The 21,194-nt window shown below is 36.9% G+C and overlaps 1 protein-coding gene across 1 annotated transcript in view; it reads right to left on the minus strand.

The window, feature by feature from the left end:
- Positions 1–4,368: 4,368 nt before the first annotated feature.
- Positions 4,369–21,194, minus strand: part of SLC44A5 (solute carrier family 44 member 5) — a 150,091-nt gene continuing 133,265 nt past the window's right edge. The window contains exons 18-21 of the mRNA XM_007949632.1: positions 14,233–14,303; positions 14,032–14,120; positions 10,719–10,803; positions 4,369–4,472 (exon numbers count right to left, since the gene is read on the minus strand). Coding sequence (XP_007947823.1) covers positions 4,369–4,472; positions 10,719–10,803; positions 14,032–14,120; positions 14,233–14,303 — 349 coding nt within the window. The remainder of the gene's footprint in view (positions 4,473–10,718; positions 10,804–14,031; positions 14,121–14,232; positions 14,304–21,194) is intronic.

Raw genomic sequence — 21,194 nt, forward strand, 5'->3', positions numbered from 1 at the left:
TGATCTACAGAAGAGTGTCTTTTTCAGGATGTCCATAAATATACTGGATGCAGGCCACACCCCTAGGGAAACTCCCTTTCAATGGATTGGCTGGTCAAAACATATACATCTGACCTCATCATGAATAACCCAGATCATAACTGCTTAATTCACTCAGAATTGTGGTCCAGCCAAGTTGATACACAACTCCAATTATCCCACTCATCATGACAGCAAAACTTTGTATAACATGTGAGAGCACTGTGACAAGAGGATATGCTTTTTAATCCCTTAGTCAATCAACAGTCATGAGGGGACATCATTCTTTTTTGTTTCTTTGAGTTAAATGCATCTATTTGTTTTATTATATCACAGTCAATGTTAATGCTGTTTACCAGAAGACTGAAAAGTATTTTTATTTGCTTAATGACTGGTTTTCTATTTGCTATTGAGTTTCTGTTTCAACAGATTTTTGAACTGAATTTAGAATGCATCCCACTTTCTATGTTTCTTTCTTAGATCCCACTTGAGATTTCTGCACATGTCCTTAGGTTTCTCTGTTCTCTCCTTGGACATGAAAGTGTCATTCCTGATATCTTGCCTTCATCTTCTCCCTTCTGTGCATCCCAGACACAGACAAGAGCACACATTCATTTGGATGGAAGAATGTGGCAGTTCCAAAGTTAATCTAGCAATGAATCAAGCACTGGCTCCATTTTAATTTATATGCAGAATGGAAGCATCTTTCTCATTTAATAAGCCTCTTGTTAACAGATCATATTCTTTAACTGCAAAGGACCAGAAATTGAAGAGGCATTATGTTTTTTGAGCCAGCATTGGAAGGACATTTTACTTGCATTCACAAAATTGTTTTCTCCACTTCCTTCAATTATGCTGATTCATACAGAAGATATACAGGATTGGAGAAAAGGTCAAGGAGTTTTTTTTTAGAAAAGCTACTGACTTCAAGTAGTAAAATTGAATTGATTGCTTTTAAATGTATCACATAAAGCCTCTGTTCTTCTGAGCACAGAAATCATTAAAGATGACATTGCCAGATTCCATACTGTTTTGGCTACCTTTCATTCTAAGCAACTGGAAAGTGGTAAATAGCAGAGGGGGTGGTTCAGTTTGGCCTGATGAATTATCAGACAGTCCATGATTATGACATCATCCTGACGTTTAGTGGGGGTGGGCTTTGTTTTCTGATTAATGATAGATTCACTAAGGACCAGAAATAACTAGAGAAAAGTCATCAATACCCATTTTAGTCCCAAGACTGAAGACATGATATATGGAAAGTGACTCTGGAGAAGTAATTTATATCTGCTATATAGGTGAGATATTTCTTTTCATTAATACTTATTGGATTATATTTTTGTAATCAAATATCCACATTGAAAACACAAACATTTGCAAACATCTAAGGATAACATTTATAAGAAACTGGAAAAAATGTTAACATACTGCTTTTGTACACTATGGTCTGCAATAATGATTTGACTTCAATTTTGTCCCCATATCTTATGCCAACAAAGACTGATTTATAAAGCATGCGCCCCAGTCCAGAACCAGATAATACTGGAGATAATTACTATGCCTGGTTAGAGTTTAAGAGCAATTTCCTGAGGCACCACTTGTAAAAGTAAAAGAACATACGTTGGAATGAGTGCTGGTCAGCTATATACTATAGGAAAAATAAGGAATTGTTGCACAGAGCCAGTTTTCCAATATTACTTTAAACAATTACAGCATTATCCATCATGATCCCACAGAACTTTAATAGTGTAATTTTACTATATGGATTCATAAACTCTTTTTAAGCATTATAGGCACATAGAACAATCATATCAATCGTAGTCCAATTTCATTTACTAAAATTATTAGTGGCTTATCATACGCAAAAAGGAGTTAATTATTAAGATTTAAAACTGAATTTCTATTTCTTTTCTAGTTTTTTAATATGAAAAGAATCAGTTATATTAATAAACATCTTATTAGACTTAGAACACTTTAATAGGACACTGAAAAGGATAAGAACAGTGTTTTATGTGAAAGAAACTCATTAAATTTTGGAGAAAAATTTGAAGATTTTGCATATAACTCAATTCAAAAATAGATTCACATATTTGTTAATCAATAGCTGATTCTAAGGCAAATTTTAGTTTAAGATGAAGCAGTGACAGGTAAATTAGTTATGCTTTGGAAAACTATCAATTATTGTTCATGTTTTTTAGGTTCTCTGAATTATCTTGGCATTAAAAATGGTGAGATTTGCTTGTCACAAATGTTAGCAAACCAAATGAGGGACTGTGCAATCTTTTGGCAAACTGAGAGAAAGACAACTAACTCATTCAGGCCATTATTTGGGTTGAAAAAAAATCCGTATTATCAGTTTCAGTTACTTGTTGACAAGGTACAGCTAGGGAGAAATGCAAAGGCTTTTTTTATTTTTTTTATTTTTTTTTAAGGAAAAAATCTAGCTGTTAAGTAAAACACCTAGTTATTTGGTACAAAAGGAGTTAGCGTCATAACATTGTAGGTTTTATAAAAGCTTTTCTCCTTTTTCTAGCTTAAACAAACTAAGCAGACAGTTTTTTTTCATATCTAAATCTTTATTAGAAGAAAAAACAAATAGATTTAAAACAATGAGTAACAACAAATTTCATTAAATATTAAACATTTTAGTTATCAAAGATATTTAGACAATATGTTTCTAATATTTCTGCACAGCAGAAGCACACTGATGATAGAGCGCTGACTGTCATGTGCTCATGTGAGTTTATTTTTGGCATGAAAGAATATCTAAAGTCACATTTAAACAGAAATGTGATAATAGATAAACTGATACTAATTTACTGTTGATTCTTATAGCTTTCCTGAATTATCATGATACGCTTGACATTCCCTTAGTGTAAATGCTTTATGGACCCTTTCTGTAACACTGAGTAACAAACTGAGTTCATTTTCTCTAAAGTTAGTAGTACTAGTAAATTTATTTAAAACGGACTTAAAAATTATGTTCTTGTTCATATTAGCATGATAAAAATTAACAAATTATAAGTAAACTTATTATTTCATATCAAAAGTTAGAAAATGAAATAACATATATAAAATATGCTTTGACGACAATAAACACGCACTGAAAAAGGAGCTCTTCAGTACATGACATCTGTGAGTGCCCTATCTAGGGGTCAAGGTTCCCTTTCTAATTCCTCAAAGTTTCCCTTTCCATCTGCGTAAAACACTGAGAAATGCAGTCTTAGACTTACTGTATTTTCAAAGATTTACTTTAGAAAAAATTATGTTTTAAACTTTTTTCTCTTTCAGTTAAAAAAAAAAACCCAGCAAGTATCCTTTCAGGTTTTTTTTTTTTTTTTTCTTGCGCATAGTACACATTCATGAATGCCCACTGGGCACAAGGGAAATTGTTTATATAGCACACTGTACTCTATATGGTGAGGATATCAAACATACAGAAATGACAGACGGTTTCCAACAAGTGAGCTAAGAAGAAAACAAATGCAAGAAGACTTGTTTTAATCACTAAACATTGCAATTTTTTTTTTTTTTTCTTTCTAAAACAATGTAAACTTGCCCACAAAAGCTGGGCAATATTAAACAGCCAGTAAGGCACTTTGTCAGAGAGGACTAAGTAATAACGTCTAGATGACTGGTGATTTATTTAATAGGAAACATTCTACCCTTATAATAGCAAAATCTGCAGAAAGGTGTTTTTTGTTTGTTTGTTTGTTTTTTAACTGATACACCATCAAACAGGAATGGGAAAAGCTTTAATATTTATTTCACTTTGTTTACCAATTTTTCCTGCAGACGAAATCTTTTAGTTGTGATTTTAAAAATACACTGGGAGCAAGGTCCCTGGCTGACGCAGACGGTCTGTATTCAGGTAGTAACCCAAAGGTTGCCTGTTTGAACCCAGTGGCACCACGGCAGATCCAGGCCCAACGAGCGGTTTCAACCGGACTTCGGAACCGACGGAGTCTCCCCAGATGAATACATAAATGCTTCAACAAAAATATATTAGGAGTTATCAATTTAAAAATGTGTTGTTTTTCGATCCCATGTTTAAAAGAATATTCACATATTCACGAGTATTTTCAAAGCATCCAAGCGCCTCTATTTATAAACGAATTACAAAACAAAAGATCTTAGTATAAAAATGTTCCATGTTATTAACAATTCCCTTGCGACTTCTGATGGCTTCACATATTACAGTATAAGCTTTGGTATAAAACATGCAAATAAAAGCCAACAAGGTCGTGGATACAAGATGGCTAAATACAAAGCACTTATGAAGGAACGTGGCACGGACACAGCAGATGAGAAAGGTAACACAGCACTGGAGGACGAGCAGGCTTTGCTCTTTTACCGCTTCTCATTTTGTAAATTTTGCTTCAAAATCTTCAGCAGAGATTGACTCATGTAAAAAGGTCTTGCGGTAGAGCCATCATTTCTTTCTAAATCTTCCACTAGGAGGAAGAATGGCAAAGAGTAAATAGCAAAGCAAAACGGTAAGAGAAGTAACATCGCCATCTGCTGCACACTTGCTTCACAGCAGTTCAATTATTATTTTTTTTTATTACTATTTTAAATAGCATAGTTTGGCATCAACATTATTGTAAACATAGGTATGAGAAAACAATCAGCCCTTGTCATTATGTCAGTAAGATATTATCTCATTCTGTGTACCAGGTCAGAATCTGACAAAATTGCATGTCTCTCAGTTCCAGGATTGAGGAAATAATTTTAGCAAATTTAATTACAAAAAGAAAATAAAAGATTCACCAGGAATTTCTAAATTGACCTTCCAATTCCTAAAAGGTACTACGTTCTCAATTTGCTTTCTAAATTACATTTTTTCAAAATTGTTTTTGTTGTGTTATCAATAATTTACATACTATAGCTTTAAAAAAGGTTTGCAAAGTTTAGTATATTTCGAAGTCTTCAGCTGTAAGTTTTGAGAAATATTGCTCTGTTTTCCTCACGATTAGTTTAGTTGCTTTTCAAGACAATGGCTTCTAAATTTCTTCTCAAAAGCAATGCTCATTTTAACTGCATGTTTTAGTTACACAAAGAATTAATGGAGAATATCTTTCTGACTAGAAATAAGCCCATAATGTAGTTAACACTATCACACTTAGAAATTCTTCCTTTACATGTTTAAAGTAATTAATAAGTATTTTAAAAGTGACATTCTTTATCCTATGATTTCCTACCCAAAGGTTATATCCATAAATGAGCCAAGTTGAGAATGTACCTCCATAGTTCAGTAAACACTTTTACTCTAGAGAATTTTCTGGTCTTTTCAGCAGATACAATATTAAACATTTAATATACAGGCCCCATAAATACCATGAACCTCTTAAGATACAGAAGTTACTACTGTTTTAAGTCTCCCAGTTCATCTCCTTCGCCATCCTCAAAGGCAAACTCCTAGAACAGCCAAGAATGGAAGGAAAAAACAGGCAACTAGTCTCTCACACATTGACTTATATTTTATTCAAGTGATTTTCCAAGTTTTATGTACATCAGAATCAGCTAGAGAACTTAATAATAATTCACATGCTGGCCCACATCCCAACACAATATATCAGAATCGCCTGGGTAGGGCACAGGTATTTATAACAAGTTCTCAGAATGATTCTGATATTTCTTTTTCTTTTTAAAATGAGACCATTTCTTTCTTTCACTATTATGAATTTTTTGACTACTCTTGAAGGGGACTTATTCCTTATAATTTTTCAATGCTTAAAGTACAAGTCACCATTCTATTTGATCTTTGTGGCTCCTGTATTGTTGAATTATAAAATAATAATAACAATAGTAATAAAAACTTTGCAAGATTAAGTGTTCACTCTTCCCTGCCTTTTATGCTTCAAGGAGAATGAGAGTGAAGAAGGGCCTTTGCCAATATGTGGGGCCAAATGATACTTCTGACGGCAGTAGTCTTAAGAAAGTAAGCCAAGAACAAGTTGGTGGCCATTATATGGTCTAATATTTCGAAAAATTATCCCAATCATTGGTTTATACCTTCCTGGTGTCTTGCTATAAGCTACCATGGAGTCAGGCTAAATTTAGGACCCCACACTTCAGTATGATTAAATACATTAATATTTATATTAATTTCTAAACAATGATGCAATTTCTCACTCACATCCTGGATGTGTTCATCATATATGATTCACATGTTTGTGTCAATACATAAAATCCTTACACACAAAAGTGCTTAGTGTAAAAACTAAAAGGATGCTAAGTTTGTTCAGTGCTCCTTTTGGGGTGCCCTATTTTTACACTGTTAGCCATATCATACACACTTGCACACAAGGGATGGATAGGCAAGGTATGTGAGTGTCTGATTCACGCTTTGTTCAGCCATCCAAAAGACGCAGGCATGGCTGCCAGAAACCAGCTTGTTACTCTGGTCAGCAGAGTGAATTATGGCAGTAGCTTTCCTCCCTAAGTCCTTGAGGGAGAGATATCCTAACCCACAGTATACCCCTTATCAAGGTACCAGATAAGGTACCTCATGTAGGGCCAAAACTATATTTCTTAGCATAAATACAAAAGTATCTTATCTTTCCTCTTTCCTTCCTGAAAGCTGAGCTAAAATTAAAACTTTTATAGAATAAAGCCATTTAGAAATACAGGTATGTTCATGAAAAGTTATAATCACTCTTCTGAAACAAATTCACATTGATCTTCTATATGGTGTAAATAGGAAATCTGGGTTAGAGACAAAGAGCTTGAGCTATGTGGTAATTTCAGTTTTGTTCACAATACTTTCACCATGACCAGAGGTTCTTATTATTGGAAATGACATTCCCAACTCAGACTCAGCTTCACTACAAATATACTTTCAGTGAAACAGAATGGACTATGAAGGCTCCATAGTAATTTTTGCAAGTAATGCTCCTTGTGGAACCTGTATACATTAACATCTATATGTTGGTTATGGACAAGAATTACTGAATATGCTTACTAGGGAACCATCAATACATGTTTAATCACAGTTTAGAGAGTTGGCCACCAGCTTGAGCAGTACAAATATAACCATAGCACCATATTTACAAATTTAGTACCATATGCTGGTTAACTATAAATCAATCTTTTTATGGCTAATTGATTATACATTTATAGTGCTTTCAAAAATTGCCTGAATATCCTTTACAAATATACACTTATAAAAAGAAAGGCTATAAAAGTGCTGCAATGGGAAAGAGCACACTGAGTTATAAAAGTTATTAAAACACTTTCGACTAAAGATTTTAAAAAAATGTTTGACTTATACACTTTGCTCTTCAGCTGAGACCACATTCTATAAAATAGTCTACTTCACAGAGGCTACTGTCATCAAATGCCTGATTCATCAGATGGTACCAGCTGCTGACTGATTAGAAACAAGCACAGAAATTTCACATTACCCCAAAGCACCATTTAAAAATTGCAATTGACTGAATCTGCAAAACTTCTACTTAAAAGTGAGTGGCACTGTTTGGAGCTTTTCTACTTTTTGTGCTCCCGGGGCACTAGTTGCTTCTTGATCAAAATCCCGTGCAGGCTAGGGGATATGAAGTAAGGTTTTTCTGTAGATCCATCATTTCTTTCCAAGTCTTCACCTGCATATGCAGCAGCCAAAGCAGGCAAAAGCAGCAAGCAGCAGCAGAACAATTATATGCATTTTAATAAATTGGAGAGTTGGACAGGGAAAAATCAGAGAGATCAGTGTTAGAAAGTCAAGTATAAGACAGATTAGTGCAGTTAAGTTGCTGATCCTGGACAAGGGAAGAAGTCTCAATGTCTGTCAGCAGGCATTGAAACTTCCTAAATCCCACCCACTCCAAAAGAGGTTGATATTGAGAGTTTAAAGGTCAGTAAGGTCTTTCACATCCTTTCAAAAATGTTACCTGTGCCTGTTCACTTCAGAAACTTATAAGCTGTTACATCTTCTGGCATGAAGCTTAATAGTGTATTAATCCTGTGGTAAATGTAGAATAATAACTGAATTTCTGAGTTTTAAAACATCGTGAATGGCAGTCTACACCATAATGTTACAGATGAAGAAACTGAGGTCGTGGGAAGAAAAGTAAGTGTCCTGAGATTGAAGGCTCTGGAGTGACCAGGTCTACTAAAGCATCCTATCCCAAATCCTTAAAGTCTGCCTCAAATTATATCTGAAAGCTAATACCAGTATGCCTTCTGGCTTCTGTAGAAATACTATTCCTCTAACACTCTGTAATATTAATATGTGAATTTATTTTCCTGTTTTGCTTAGGCAAATATCAATGTGGCCGTGTGTTCACTGACAACACACCTGTTGTGTGTCTGGGGGAAAGCACCAGAATTGTGCTAAGATGCAAGGGGAAGAGGCGAAGTTTGCACAGAATTAAGTTTCCTGAAGATACATACAGTTCAGAGCAGATAACTTATCTATTAATAAATATGTAAATGAAAATTGATTATTTTGAGCAGTATATTAAAAACAGTGATATGCTATTTGTTGCCTTTATTTATTATGACATACATAAAGAATAAGAAAGAGTACATGAAAACCATATAGGATAATCATGGATTCACAGGATGAATATAAATTATTTTTTATCACACATTTTAGAGAATGGGTGGCTTACTGGTTTAGATTTTTACATTAGACCTCACAGTGACCTTCCTCACATACAAAATAAAAAGCGAAGGAAGGAATATGATGAACATGGAACATTTTTTGTTCTTTTGATCTTAATTGTATTTCTATATCTAGCAGCACTATTACCCTTGAAGAATTAGTAAGAAGCTTGGATGGAGCACCTCAATAATCATCTGCGACTACCATTTTTTTCCCATCCAGGGGCTGGTATGTTCAGTGCCTTATAAGTTAAAAAGAGTCTATATTTTTATAAAGGAAGTGTTTAAAAATTGCGTTGATTTTTACAAATACCAGTTTTCTGGCAGCCCAGATAAAACAATGAGATATATAAGATGTTGCTCATGGTAAGAGTTAGAGAAAGAAAAGAAATGCAATATGGTTTCACTTGACTTTTGTTATCAAAAACAAGAGTCACTGAAGAGAAACTATTCACGTTCAACACATAATGTGCAGAATAAAGCTAAAATTGTACCTGGTTTTCAATGAGGTTGGTAATTAATAAAGGTAGATAGAAAACATTTCTTATTGCCCACATTTAAAATCCACTGCTAATTTAAACACAATTTGCCAAGGCTTCCAAAAACTAGAAACTAGGTATCTGGACATTTCCTGTGATATATCTTGTGAATCATTTTTAGTTTTAAGAATTGGAAAGGGATGATCAGTAGGGTCTGCAAGTACTGTTCCCAGTTAGTGTTAGAAATGAGAGAAGAGGGTTAGCATTAGAAATGAGAGAAGAGAACTTTTGTGTGTTCGAGGACCTTGTCTCTTCTACCCCACACCAGACCTGTAGCTTGTTTAGGTGGTATTTTGCAGACAGCTTTTTCTAACAAGCTACTAAGGCACATGGACAAGATGATACAATCCAGTGCCATTTATAGACAGTCAGAGGAAGAACTGACTAGTGAACCTAGTTCCTCTGATTTCTTTGTCCAGTTATTGACAATTGATTTAAAAATGGGCAGAGAAGAAAGAAAAAAACAAAAACAAACAAGGGCAGACTACTTTCTAATAGATTTTGACTTGCATATATCTCCATTCTCTTATTATCTTCTTTCTTGAGCCCAGGTGAGGATGGTGCTAAAAAATAAACTGTTAATTTTATGTAAGTCGCTCACTCAGTAGCAACTTGCCATAGGGGTACTGTGCCCCAAAACTAATCTCTTTGGGTCCTTAGTTGTAGGGCTGACAAATTCTGGTCTTTCACCAGCTGAAACTACCTTTTCTAGGGTTGCTAAGGGAAGGGCCATATCAAGCTTCTGATCAGCATTCATTTCTCTAGGGCTTTTAAGATGAGATACTAAAATAAAACATAGCCATTCTATGTATTTGAGTTGCACATACCATGTAGAGACACAGCATATAAGTTAGTGAGGAAGCTCTGAAAAAGTATTATACCTTTAAGAATCGGAATTGACCCAGGCACATCCCAGAGCTGCTTTTCTCTGAATCTTTTCCATTTTTCATTGGTACATAATGTGAATAGACCTCCAAAAAACCAAAACCAAATACACTGCCATCAAGTCAGATCCGACTCACAGTGACCCTTCCTTGGGTTTCAGAGGCAGTATCACTATGGAAGTATATTGCCCAATCTTCCTTCTGAGGAGTGGCTGGTTTGAACCACCACCCTTGTGGTTAGCAGTCAAATGCCCAGGGCACTACGCCACCCCAAGTGCCTTTAAAACCATTGTCATTTTGGCTTTATCAGAATCTTTTTCCTCAGGAAATCTAGTTCTCAAGGCTGTTATGTTGTATTCTGTTAATAGAAGCTCATCATTAATATAAAGTTGAAAATATCAAGAAATGAAAAAATAATTCCATGCCAGCACCATGCCATGAAGCCTGGGATTCCTTTCATAGCTGACTCTCCTGTGCTTGGAAAACCCCATTCTGTCAGCTGTTAAGGTTTAAAGAGCATGTACTAAGCAATATCTTCTTAGAAACAAACACTGTTTTGTAGTTGCAGCCTGGTAACAGCAGATCCACAAAGCCAGCTAAGGACATGAGTCTTAACCTTTTCATCCTTTCACTTATACCACTGAGGGGGAAAAAACACATACTGAATACTTACAGAAGCAGATGAAAAGTGTATCAATACACATTGCATAGACGCTGAAGAACCCATGTGCAATTAGGAATGATCCAAAAATGACAGTCTGTAAATGGGCAAATTAAAAACAAACATGTTATTGTCTTTGTCCAGAACAACAACAATGCAACTTTAAATAAAAGGCATGATGAGAGAGCTTTGAGGTAATCTGAGGTGTAAGATAATATTTCAATAGAGAGACCAAAAAAAAAATTAAATTAAAAAATCAGTGATAATGATTTTGCTTGGTTTGTATTGAGACACAGGTGGTGTAAATGATTGATGTGCTCAGCTGCTAACTGAAAGTCTGGATGGTTGAGTTCACCTGGAGATACTTGAGGGAGAGCTCTGCTGGCCTAGTGTCTAAGGCACTTGACTGCTAACCAGAAGGCTGGTGGCTCAAAACCACCAGCCACTCCTCGGAAGGAGGGATGGGCAATCAACTTCTGTAGTGATACTGCCCCAGAAACCTAAGGAGTGTTGTTATGAGGAGGATCCAACTTGATGGCAGTGAGTTGGTTGGTTGGTAGAGATACTTGAAAGAAAGCTCAGTCAGATACTTCCAAAAACCCATCCATTGCAAATCCTGTGGAGTACAGCTCTTCCCTGACACACCTGAGGTCACATGAGTCAGAACTGACTTGATGGTTTTTAGGGCTTTAGTGGTAGATTTCTTGCCCTTAACACAAAAGACCCAAGTGTGATTCCCAGCCAATGTACCTAATGCTCAGTTACCATCTGGCAGTGGAGGTTTGCGTGTTGCAGTGATGCTGAATAGAATTGGGCGGAGCTTCCAGACTAAGATGAATTGGGAAGACTGTGTGGCCATCTACTTCTGAAAATCAGCCAACAATAATCCCATGATCACAATGGTCCAATTTGCAACCAATTGTGCCTGTGCTATAGGACTGGGCAATGTTTCATTCCATTGTGCATGGGGTCACCATGAATTGGGGGCCAACTAGATGGTAGTAGCTAATAACAACAAAAGCAACAGATTACCTGTTCATTTTTTTCATTGCCATTCCCAAAATCTACCAAAAATATTCCAGATTTAGGATCCTACAGATTCTATTTGTTGAGGCAGTAAAACATAGGAATTAAGAGTACAGACTGCCTGGGTTTGAATCACAACTTAGGAAAGCAATCAACAAGTTACTTAACCTCTCTGTGTCTCTAGTATAAAATTAGGGAGAAGAAAGATGTCATAGCAAATTTTATAACATATGGGTTAACTGAGTTAATATATTGTAATGGATAATGTGGGTTCTGACCAGCTTTCCCTAATCCTCTGTCTCAGCATTTGGGAATATTGGCTGCTGTTGACTCTGGTGCCTCCTTCACTGGGAATTGCCTTGATTGTAGGGAACTCCTCGTCCAAGGTTACACACCCATCCACAGGGCAGACCATGGTCAATGACTGCCTGATATAGGGATACAAAGATGCAGCCCCTTTGCCAGAGCATTCTATAGTTAGTTCTGAGGAGGCCTCAACTGTAATTGCATTGTGGGTCAGCTTCTACCTCTGCTAAGTCCTGCCATCCTCATTTCTTCCCAAGTGTATCTTGAGAGAACAAACAAACCTTCTACAAGCAATGTGTCTGCATGTCTCAGAGGTTCTTTCCAGGAAACTCAATCTATAAAGCAAGATGGAGCTTCCACAGAACAAAACAAAACAAAACAAAACAAAGCAAAAACCTCACTGCCTTCTAGTCGAATCTGACTCATAGCAAACCATTCCTTGGGTCTCCGAGGCAGTATCTCTACAGAAGTAGATTGCCCAGTCTTCTTTCTGAGGAGTGGCTGGTGGGTTTGAACTGCCAGCTTTCTGTTCAGCAGTCAGATGCCTTAGGCACTGCACCACCAGAGCTCCCTTGCCACAGAGTAAGGCCTAATAACGTTAGGTATCACTATCAGTTGTCTTAAAACCAATGATTCATAATCTATATGTCTCTTTGTAAGTTTCATAAACCTCAATTTTAGGAATATATTATACACACACACAAACATATATATATATATAAATACACACACACACACACACACACACACATATATATACACACATATATCATTCATTTTTTTATATATTTAATTATATACCTAATAATAAACTCCAATTTAAGAATATCTGTAACTCAAGTTCTGGGACTTTTTGTATTATTTATATGATGGTAAAGAGTAGACATGTCCCATTGCAACCTGAAGGTTTATAATGAACAAGTACATGAACAGTTCCTATGAGGTGCATCTGTATCAGGGAGGGTCTCTTGTACTTAATGTTTGTTCCATTTCCAAAGAACCAAAGGGCAGAGGGCTTCTTCCTGGTAATTTACTTGGAAGAGGAAGGATATATGTGCAACTGGACAGAAATGAGCATTTAAAATGCAGGCAGTCAAACTCGATGGAGTGTAGAAAACTCATTATGTATCTGAAATCTCCCTGCACTTTTGAAGCATGTTTTCTGGCCCTGCATCTGACCAGACTCAAAATACAGGCAGTATCAATTAGGCTGAGTCAGGACTTAAGCACCTCACTTTTTTAATGTTAGAAAGAATAAGTAGGCCAGATTATTTTGAGTCAAGTTTAGTTGCCTTGAATCAAGATCACATAGAAAAGAAGTCGTGCATACATGGATTTACCTCTTTTGATATCAAGGTCATACAAATCAGTGGTAGAAATGTCATTAATTGTGACAGTAGGTTGACTGATAAATGAGTCCAAATAGTGAGTTCAGTCACCCTGACCCTAAAGATTAAGAACACTAAATACAGAACTTATCCTTTTGTATACTTAAGTCAGAGTGATTATCTCTTTAAAAAATTTAATGATCACGTTATAGAACAAAAATAACACTTAAGAATATACCAAAAATAAAGTTGCAGTGACAAATAAAAAAGTAAATAAAACTTAACTAGGAAAAATACAATACTTTAAAATAAAAAAATTTCATGCTATCTATAAGGTTTGAGTATCAACCTTTAGAGTTCTTCTACCTATCACATTGACCCACTCCTAGTTATACCCTGTAATGAAAGCCAATGATAAAACATTAAAATTTTGGATGTACATGCTCTATCACTTAAAAATGTTGATACTAATGTGGTCAGAAAATCCTGCCTAGATTATCTCAACAACAAAAAAAATTGATATGCTTATGAAAAAAAGTTAATTTTAAAAACTGGATTTAAAACTACTACTTATTGGAATGCTCTTTACAGCCATTCATTCCATTTTTCCTTTCCGTTTTTTATTTTGCCATCTCTGATAAATCATAGGTTTAACAATATCTTACCAGCATAGGTACCCAGTAATAATTTAAAGATGTTGGTCCTTTTAAAATCATTGGGATTCTTTGTGTGAAGAGTAAGAAAGACAGGATACCTACATTGAAAAAGCAGAGCAGGCATATTAAACATTTGCAAAGGAAAAGAGCTCTTTGAGTAAAGCAATTTTTCTAAGCATTGGGGTTTTTATTTTCATTATTATTACTTACCTATACTCCCAGCAACTAGAACTTTCCCAAGTATTAGCACAAATTCTGTAACTTTATCCATAACTGCAACTCTGAGTATCAGAAAAAAGAAAGAATAATTTTGTGTTTAAAATAATTTGTTACTTGAAATGTAGTGCAGTAAGTAACAAATGAGTTCATTTTGATGTATCTATGCTGAAATTTTATTTGACAATGGTTAAATGCAAAAAATGAAGGTAGAACACAGGGTTGAAGTTCTAACTTATTTTTAAGGAAGCAAACAGAAGATGGCATTACAGGGCTGTCAGGTCCCATTCATGGTATCAGCCTTTCGTTAAAATGAGGCCTACTAAACCAAAAAACCCCACTGCCATCGAGTCGATGCTGATTCATAGAAACCCCCATTGGGTTTCCAAGGCAGCAAATCTTTACAGAAGTAGATTGCCCAGTCTTGCTTCCACGGAGTGGCTGGTGGGTAAAATGAGGCCTACAGACTCTGAATTCTGAGGATTCTGGGTTTGTTCTCTGATTTTGTTCGCTCAGGTTCTTTCAATTTTGCTATTGTGTACAGGAGGAAAATGACCAGAGACACTATGATAATGTGTTCTTCTGGGGATTTCTTGAGAAAAGGAGATAATAAAAATGAACAAATGTCAGTGAGTATAAAGACACAGGTAGATGATAGAAACCATCATTTGAAATACAAAGACAAACCAATGGTGTGAGAGAAAACATAAATATATTAAGTTAAATTTAACATTTATGTCAGGGTTTTGGAGCAAGATAGCAGCAAAGCAGCTGCACACTTCCTCCCCCTACAAAAATTCCAAAAACACAACAAAAGAAACTCACAAAGAAAAACAAGCAGAAACTGGCACAACCAACTTGTCAGAACTCCGAAAACCTATCCAAAGGTTACAACAACTAAGTGAATGCTGAATTAAAAAAAAAAAAAGCAAGATATAGAGGATATTGTTAGGTGCCGATGAGTCAGCTGCAACACGTAACAACCACACATACAACAGAACGAAACGCTGCCCGGTTCTGACCCATCCTAGGAGTCCTTGCTATGCTTGAGACCATTGTTGCCACCACTGTGTCAGTCCATCTCCTTGAGGGCTGTGGTAGTTAAAGTTGTGTGTCAGCTTGGCTGGGCCTGGTTTTGAGTAGCTGGGCAGCTGGATTTAGTTATTCTCCATGATGAGACTGGTAATCAACTCCATGGTAGAATCTACTGGAGCAGCCTTAGGGATGTAGTCTGCTTCCAGTATATAAGAAGACAGCTTTGAGAAAGGTCTCTGAGATTTTTGGCATGCTTGGACCCTGCATGTAGCCTAGTCTTCATCTCAATGACCTGCCTTGTTGTCTGCTGATCTTGGAAGGATTGATGGACTTGAATTAGTGGCCTGCCATACTGCTTAATAATTCCGGGACTATGCCATTTTACTTGTTGACCTTGGGTTTGCCAGCCTCAGCAGCCAACAGTTGTGTGAGTGAAGAGATGCTTCCAGCTCTAGTGGGTTGGGAGCAAGAGGCAGAGCTGAAGCCCAAGATTGAAGGGCTTTCACCCAGTCCTAGAACTGGCACTTTGAACTCAGACTCCTAGGCTCCTAAACTGTAAGGGAATAAATCCCTGTTTGTTAAAGTCATCCACTTGTATTCCTGTTAGAGCAACACTCAAGAACCAAAAGAGAATTTGGTACCGAGAGAGTGGGGTGCTGCCCTGATAGATATCTAAAATGTAGAAACATGAGTGGAGTGTGTCCTTGATCCAAGAGCCCTGGCTGAGACTTTAGCAGAGAGACTGCAGCTGAGAGAATGCAGGGCAGAGCCAAGAGATTGGCGTGAGACAGTGACAGGCTTACCAGCTCACGGAGGAGAAAGCTGGATGCCTTTGGGTAGGCGGCTTCCTGGCAGAGTGGTTTGCCTTTGGACATGAATTGGCAGAAGCTGAGAAACCAAGGAAACAGGAAGCTGAGCTGCTTCAACCTCAAAGGGTAGACCCACAGCTTCTGGGGGATGGAATCACCACAGCCTCCTACGTTGCAAGAGTCAGACCTTCGCCAACTTGGTTCTAGAGTGTGGGCTGCCATTCATGAGGGCCAGTGGTATGGGGCCATGTCTGCTGTCCAAAAGTGAGGGAGCAGGGCTGCCATGCCCAAGAGGCAGAGGAATGGGGCCTCCTAGGCCAAGAGGATAAGGTAGCCACTCACCTGGACTAGGAGACTGAGGCCACCCAATGAAGGAGATCTGACAGGTGCCTGAGCTAAGAGATGACTTCAGCTTCAGTGGGCCATGAGCAAGAGGCAGAGCTGAAGCCCAAGGTTGAGAGGCTTTCACCCAGCTCCTAGAGCTGGCACTTTGAACTTGAACTTCTAGTCTCTTAGGCTGTAAGAGAATAAACCCCTATTTGTTAAGCCATACATCTGTGGTATTTCTGTAGCGCTAGAGAACCAAAACAAGGGTCTTCCCCTTTTTTGCTGATCCTCTACTTTAGCAAGCATGATATCCTTCTCCGGGGAATGGTCTCTTCTGAAAAAATGACCAAAGAGGTGAGACAAAGTCTATCCATTCTCACTTCCAAGCAGCATTCCAGCTGTACTTCTTCCAGGACAGATGTGTTGTTCTTCTGGCAGTCCATGATATTTTCAGTATTCTTTGCCAACACCTCTATTCAAAACCATCAACTCTTCTTTGGTCTTATTCTTGTCCAGCTTTCACTGTATACGAGATGACTGAAAATACCATGGCTTGAGTGCACCTTTGTCTTCAAAATGACTTCTTTTCTTCTTAACAGTTTAAAGAGGTCTTTTGCAGCAGATTTTCCCAATGCAGTATTTATTTTCTGCTGCTTCCGTGGGTCTTAATTGTGGATCCAGATAAAATGAAATCCTTGACAACTTCCATCTTTTCCCCATTTATTGTGATGTTGCTTATTGATCCAGTTGTGAGGATTTCTTTTTTTTTTTTTTTCCTTTGTGCTTAGGTGTAATCCATACTGAAGACTAGTCTCTGTTCTTCACCAGTAAGTGCTTCAACTCCTCTTCACTTTCAGCAAGGAAAGTTGTGTCCTTGCATATTGCAGGTTGTTAATGAGTCCTTCTCCAATCCCGATGCCATGATCTTCTTCACATAGTCCAGCTTCTCAGATTATTTGCTCAGCATACAGATTGAGTAAGTATGGTGAAAAGATACAAACCCAACACACACCCTTTTTGATTTTCAACCATGCAATGTCCCCTTGTTCTATTCAAATGGCAGCCTCCTGGTCTATGCACAAGTTCCTCATGAGCACAATTAAGTATTCTGGAGTTCCCATTCTTTGCAATATTATCCATAATTTGTTATAATCCACACAGTTAAATACTTTTGCACAGTCAATAAAATACTGGTAAACCTCTTTCTTGTATTTGCTTCCATCCAAGATCCATCTTACATCAGCAATGATATCCCTCACTCCACATCTTCTTCTGAATCCACCTTGCATTTCTGGAAGTTCTCTGTCAATAATACTGCTGCAACCATTTTTGAATTATCTTCAGCAAAATTTTACTTGTGTGTGGTATTCATAATATTCAATAACTTCCACATTCTGTTGGATCACCTTTCTTTGGAATGGGGCACAAACATGAGTCTCTTCTAGTCGATTGGCCAGGCAGCTGTCTTCCAAATCTCTTGGAATAAACAAGTAAGTGCCTGCAGCACTGCATCTGTGGGTTGAAACATCTCAATGGGTTTTCCATCAATCCCTGGAGTCGTTTTTCACCACTTCCTTCAGTGCATCTTCAACTTCTTCCTTCAATACCATTGGTTCTTGATCATTTTCCACCTCCTGAAATGGATGGACATCAACCAATTCTTTTTAGTATAGTGACCCTGTGCATTCCTTCCATCTTTTTTGGATGCTTCCTGCATCATTAAATATATTGACCATAGAATCTTTCATACTGCAACTTGAGGCTTAAAATTTTCTTTGGTTCTTCCAGCTTGAGAAATGCCAACCATGTTCTTCCCTTTTGGCTTTCCAATTCTATGTCTTTACACATTTCATTATAATAATTGACTTTGTCTTCTCGAGCTGCTCTTTGAAATCTTCTGTTTAATTCCTTTATTTTGTCATTTCTTCCATTTGCTTTAGCTACTGTTCATTCAGGGACAAGTTTCAGAATCTCTTCTGACATCCATTTTGGTCTTTTCTTCCTTTCTTGTCTTGTTAATGACCTCTTGCTTTCTTCATGGATGATGTTCTTGATGTTATCCCACAATTCCTCTGGTTTTCAGTCATTTTCAACACATCAAATCTATTCTTTAGATGGTCTCTAAATTCAGGAGGGATATATTCAAAGTCATATTTTGGCTCTGATGGACTTGTTTTAATTGTCTTCAACTTGAACTTGAACTTGAACTTGCATATGAGCATATGGTCTGTTCCACAATCAGCTCCTAGCCTTGTTTTGGCTGAAGATACTGAGCTTTTCCACTGCCTCCTGCCACAGATGTAGTCAATCTTATTCCTGTGTACTCCATCCGGTGAAGCCCACATGTATAGCCATCATTTGTGTTGTTGAAAAAAAGGTATTTGCAATGAATAAATTGTTGGTCTTGCAAAATTCTGTCATGCAGTCTCCAGCGTTATTTCTATCACCAAAACCAAATTTTTCAACTACCAGTGATTCTTTGTTTTCAACTTTTGCATTCCAATCACTAGGGATAATCAGCACAGCTTGATTGCATGTTTGGTCAATTTCAGACTGCAGAAGTTGGTAAAAATCTTCAATTTCCTTATCTTTGGCTTTGGTGGTTGGTGCATAAATTTGGATAATAGTAGTATTAACTGGTCTTCCTTGTAGGCATATGGATATTATCCTATCACTGACAGCATTGTACTTCAGGATAGATCTTGATATATTCTTTGTGATGATGAATGCTATGCCATTCCTCTTCAATTTGTCATTCCTGGCATAGTAGATCATATGATTGTCTGATTCAAAATGCCCAAAACTGGTCCATTTTAGTTCACTAATGCCTAGAATATCAATCTTTATACATTCCATTTCATTTTTGACAGCTTCCAATTTTCCTAGATTCATACCTCATAGATTCCATGTTCCAATTATTAATAGATGTTTGTAGCTATTTCTTCTCATTTTGATCATGCCACATCAGCAAATGGATGTCTCAAATACTGTACTTTATCCATATCATTAAGGTTGGCTCTACTCTGATGAAGTAGCTCTTTCCCAGTCATATTTTGAGTGCCTTGCAACCTGAGGGGCTCAACTTCCAGCACTGTATCAGACAATGTTTCAGGGATATTCATAAAGTTGTCTAGTAACATATCAGTGTTTCACTGCTATTCATAAGGTTTTTGCTGGCCAATTTTTTGAGAAGTGGATGGCCTCTTCCTTCTTCTGAGTCTGTCTCATCTGGAAGCTCTGCTGAAACCTGTCCACCATGTGTAACCCTGGTGGCATTTGAAACACTGCAAGCCACCACAGTACAACACACTCACAGACAAGTTCATCTCCCTTAGTTGTTCCAAACCACTCCGCTCACTTCCTGGCCTTCCCCATACCTGTTCCACTGTCCGCCAGCTGCTGCTTCCTGCCTGGGGGCTCTCCCTTACCTGTTTCACCCATCTGCCCTGGCTGCTGCTTCCTGCCTACAGTTATTGTAGAACTGTCTTTTTCTTCAATTCTGTAAATGTTTGCTTCATGTATTTTGAGGTTCTTTTATCAGGTGTGTTAGGTATATTTATAACTGTTATGTATTCTTGATGGTGATTCATTTTGTAGTCAACCATTTTGATTCCCTTCTCCTTTCTTTTTATTTTCTTTTTCATGTGTGTGTTTTTAATGTATTTTCTTTCTAGTTACCATGGAGGTTACACAAATTTATAACAACATAGTTTAAATTGATACTAACTTAACATCAATAACATACAAAAACCTTGTTTCTTTAATGCTCCTCCCCAACTTTATGCCATTGTTTTCACAAATTACCTCTTTATACAAGATGTAATTTACACATAAATTTATAATAATTTTATGCTTTTGTCTTTTAAATCATGTAGGATACAACACCAAAATGCCATAAAATTGACCTTTATATTTTCCCATGAAATTACCTTTATTCAGATCTTTTTTTCTTCATACAACTTTGAGTTACTTTCTAGTGTACTTTAATTTCAACCCAAAATACACCCCTTAGCATTTCCAGTAGGACATGTCTCATGGTAATAAACTCCCTCAACTTTTGTTTATGTGATAATGTTTTCATTTTACCCACATTGTTGAAGTGTAGTTTGGCTGGATATAGAATTCACGGTTCCTAGTTGTTTTCATTCAGCACTTTAAATAGGTTCCCTACTGCCTTCTGGCCTCCATAATTTCTGAGGAGAGAAATTGATGTTTAATCTTATTGAGGACACTTGCATGTGATGATTCTCTTTTCTCCTGTAGAATTAAAGGTTCTCTCTTTATCTTTGTTTTTAAAGATTGTACTATAATATGTGTTAGTGTGGATCTCTTTGAGTTTATACTACCTTATAGTTGATTGTATTTCTTGAATGTGTAGATTCATGTCTTTTATCAAGTTTGGGACATTTTTGGCCATTATTTATTTAAATAGTCTTTCTCTCTTCTTCTACTGTGACTAGTATATCATGTTGACCTCCTTGATGATATTCTACAAGTCTCTTAGGCTGTGTTCACTTTTTTTTTTTTTTTCATTTTGTTCCTCAAACTTGATAATTTCAATTATCCTATCCCCAAATTCACTGATTCTTTTTGCTAAAACTCAATGCTTGCTGTTGAACACTTTCAGTGAATTTTTCATTTCCATTATTGTACTTTTCAGGTGTGTTGTTGATTTTGTTATGTGCCATTGAGTTGGCCCTGACTCATAGCAACCCCTCCTTGGGTTTCCGAGGCAGTATCACTATGGAAGTAGATTGCCCAACCTTCCTTCCAAGGAGTGGCTGG

The sequence above is a fragment of the Orycteropus afer genome, unplaced genomic scaffold, assembly GCF_000298275.1.
Source record: "Orycteropus afer afer isolate SDZICR_OR568_19922 unplaced genomic scaffold, OryAfe1.0 scaffold00248, whole genome shotgun sequence".
Taxonomy (NCBI): Eukaryota; Metazoa; Chordata; class Mammalia; order Tubulidentata; family Orycteropodidae; genus Orycteropus; species Orycteropus afer.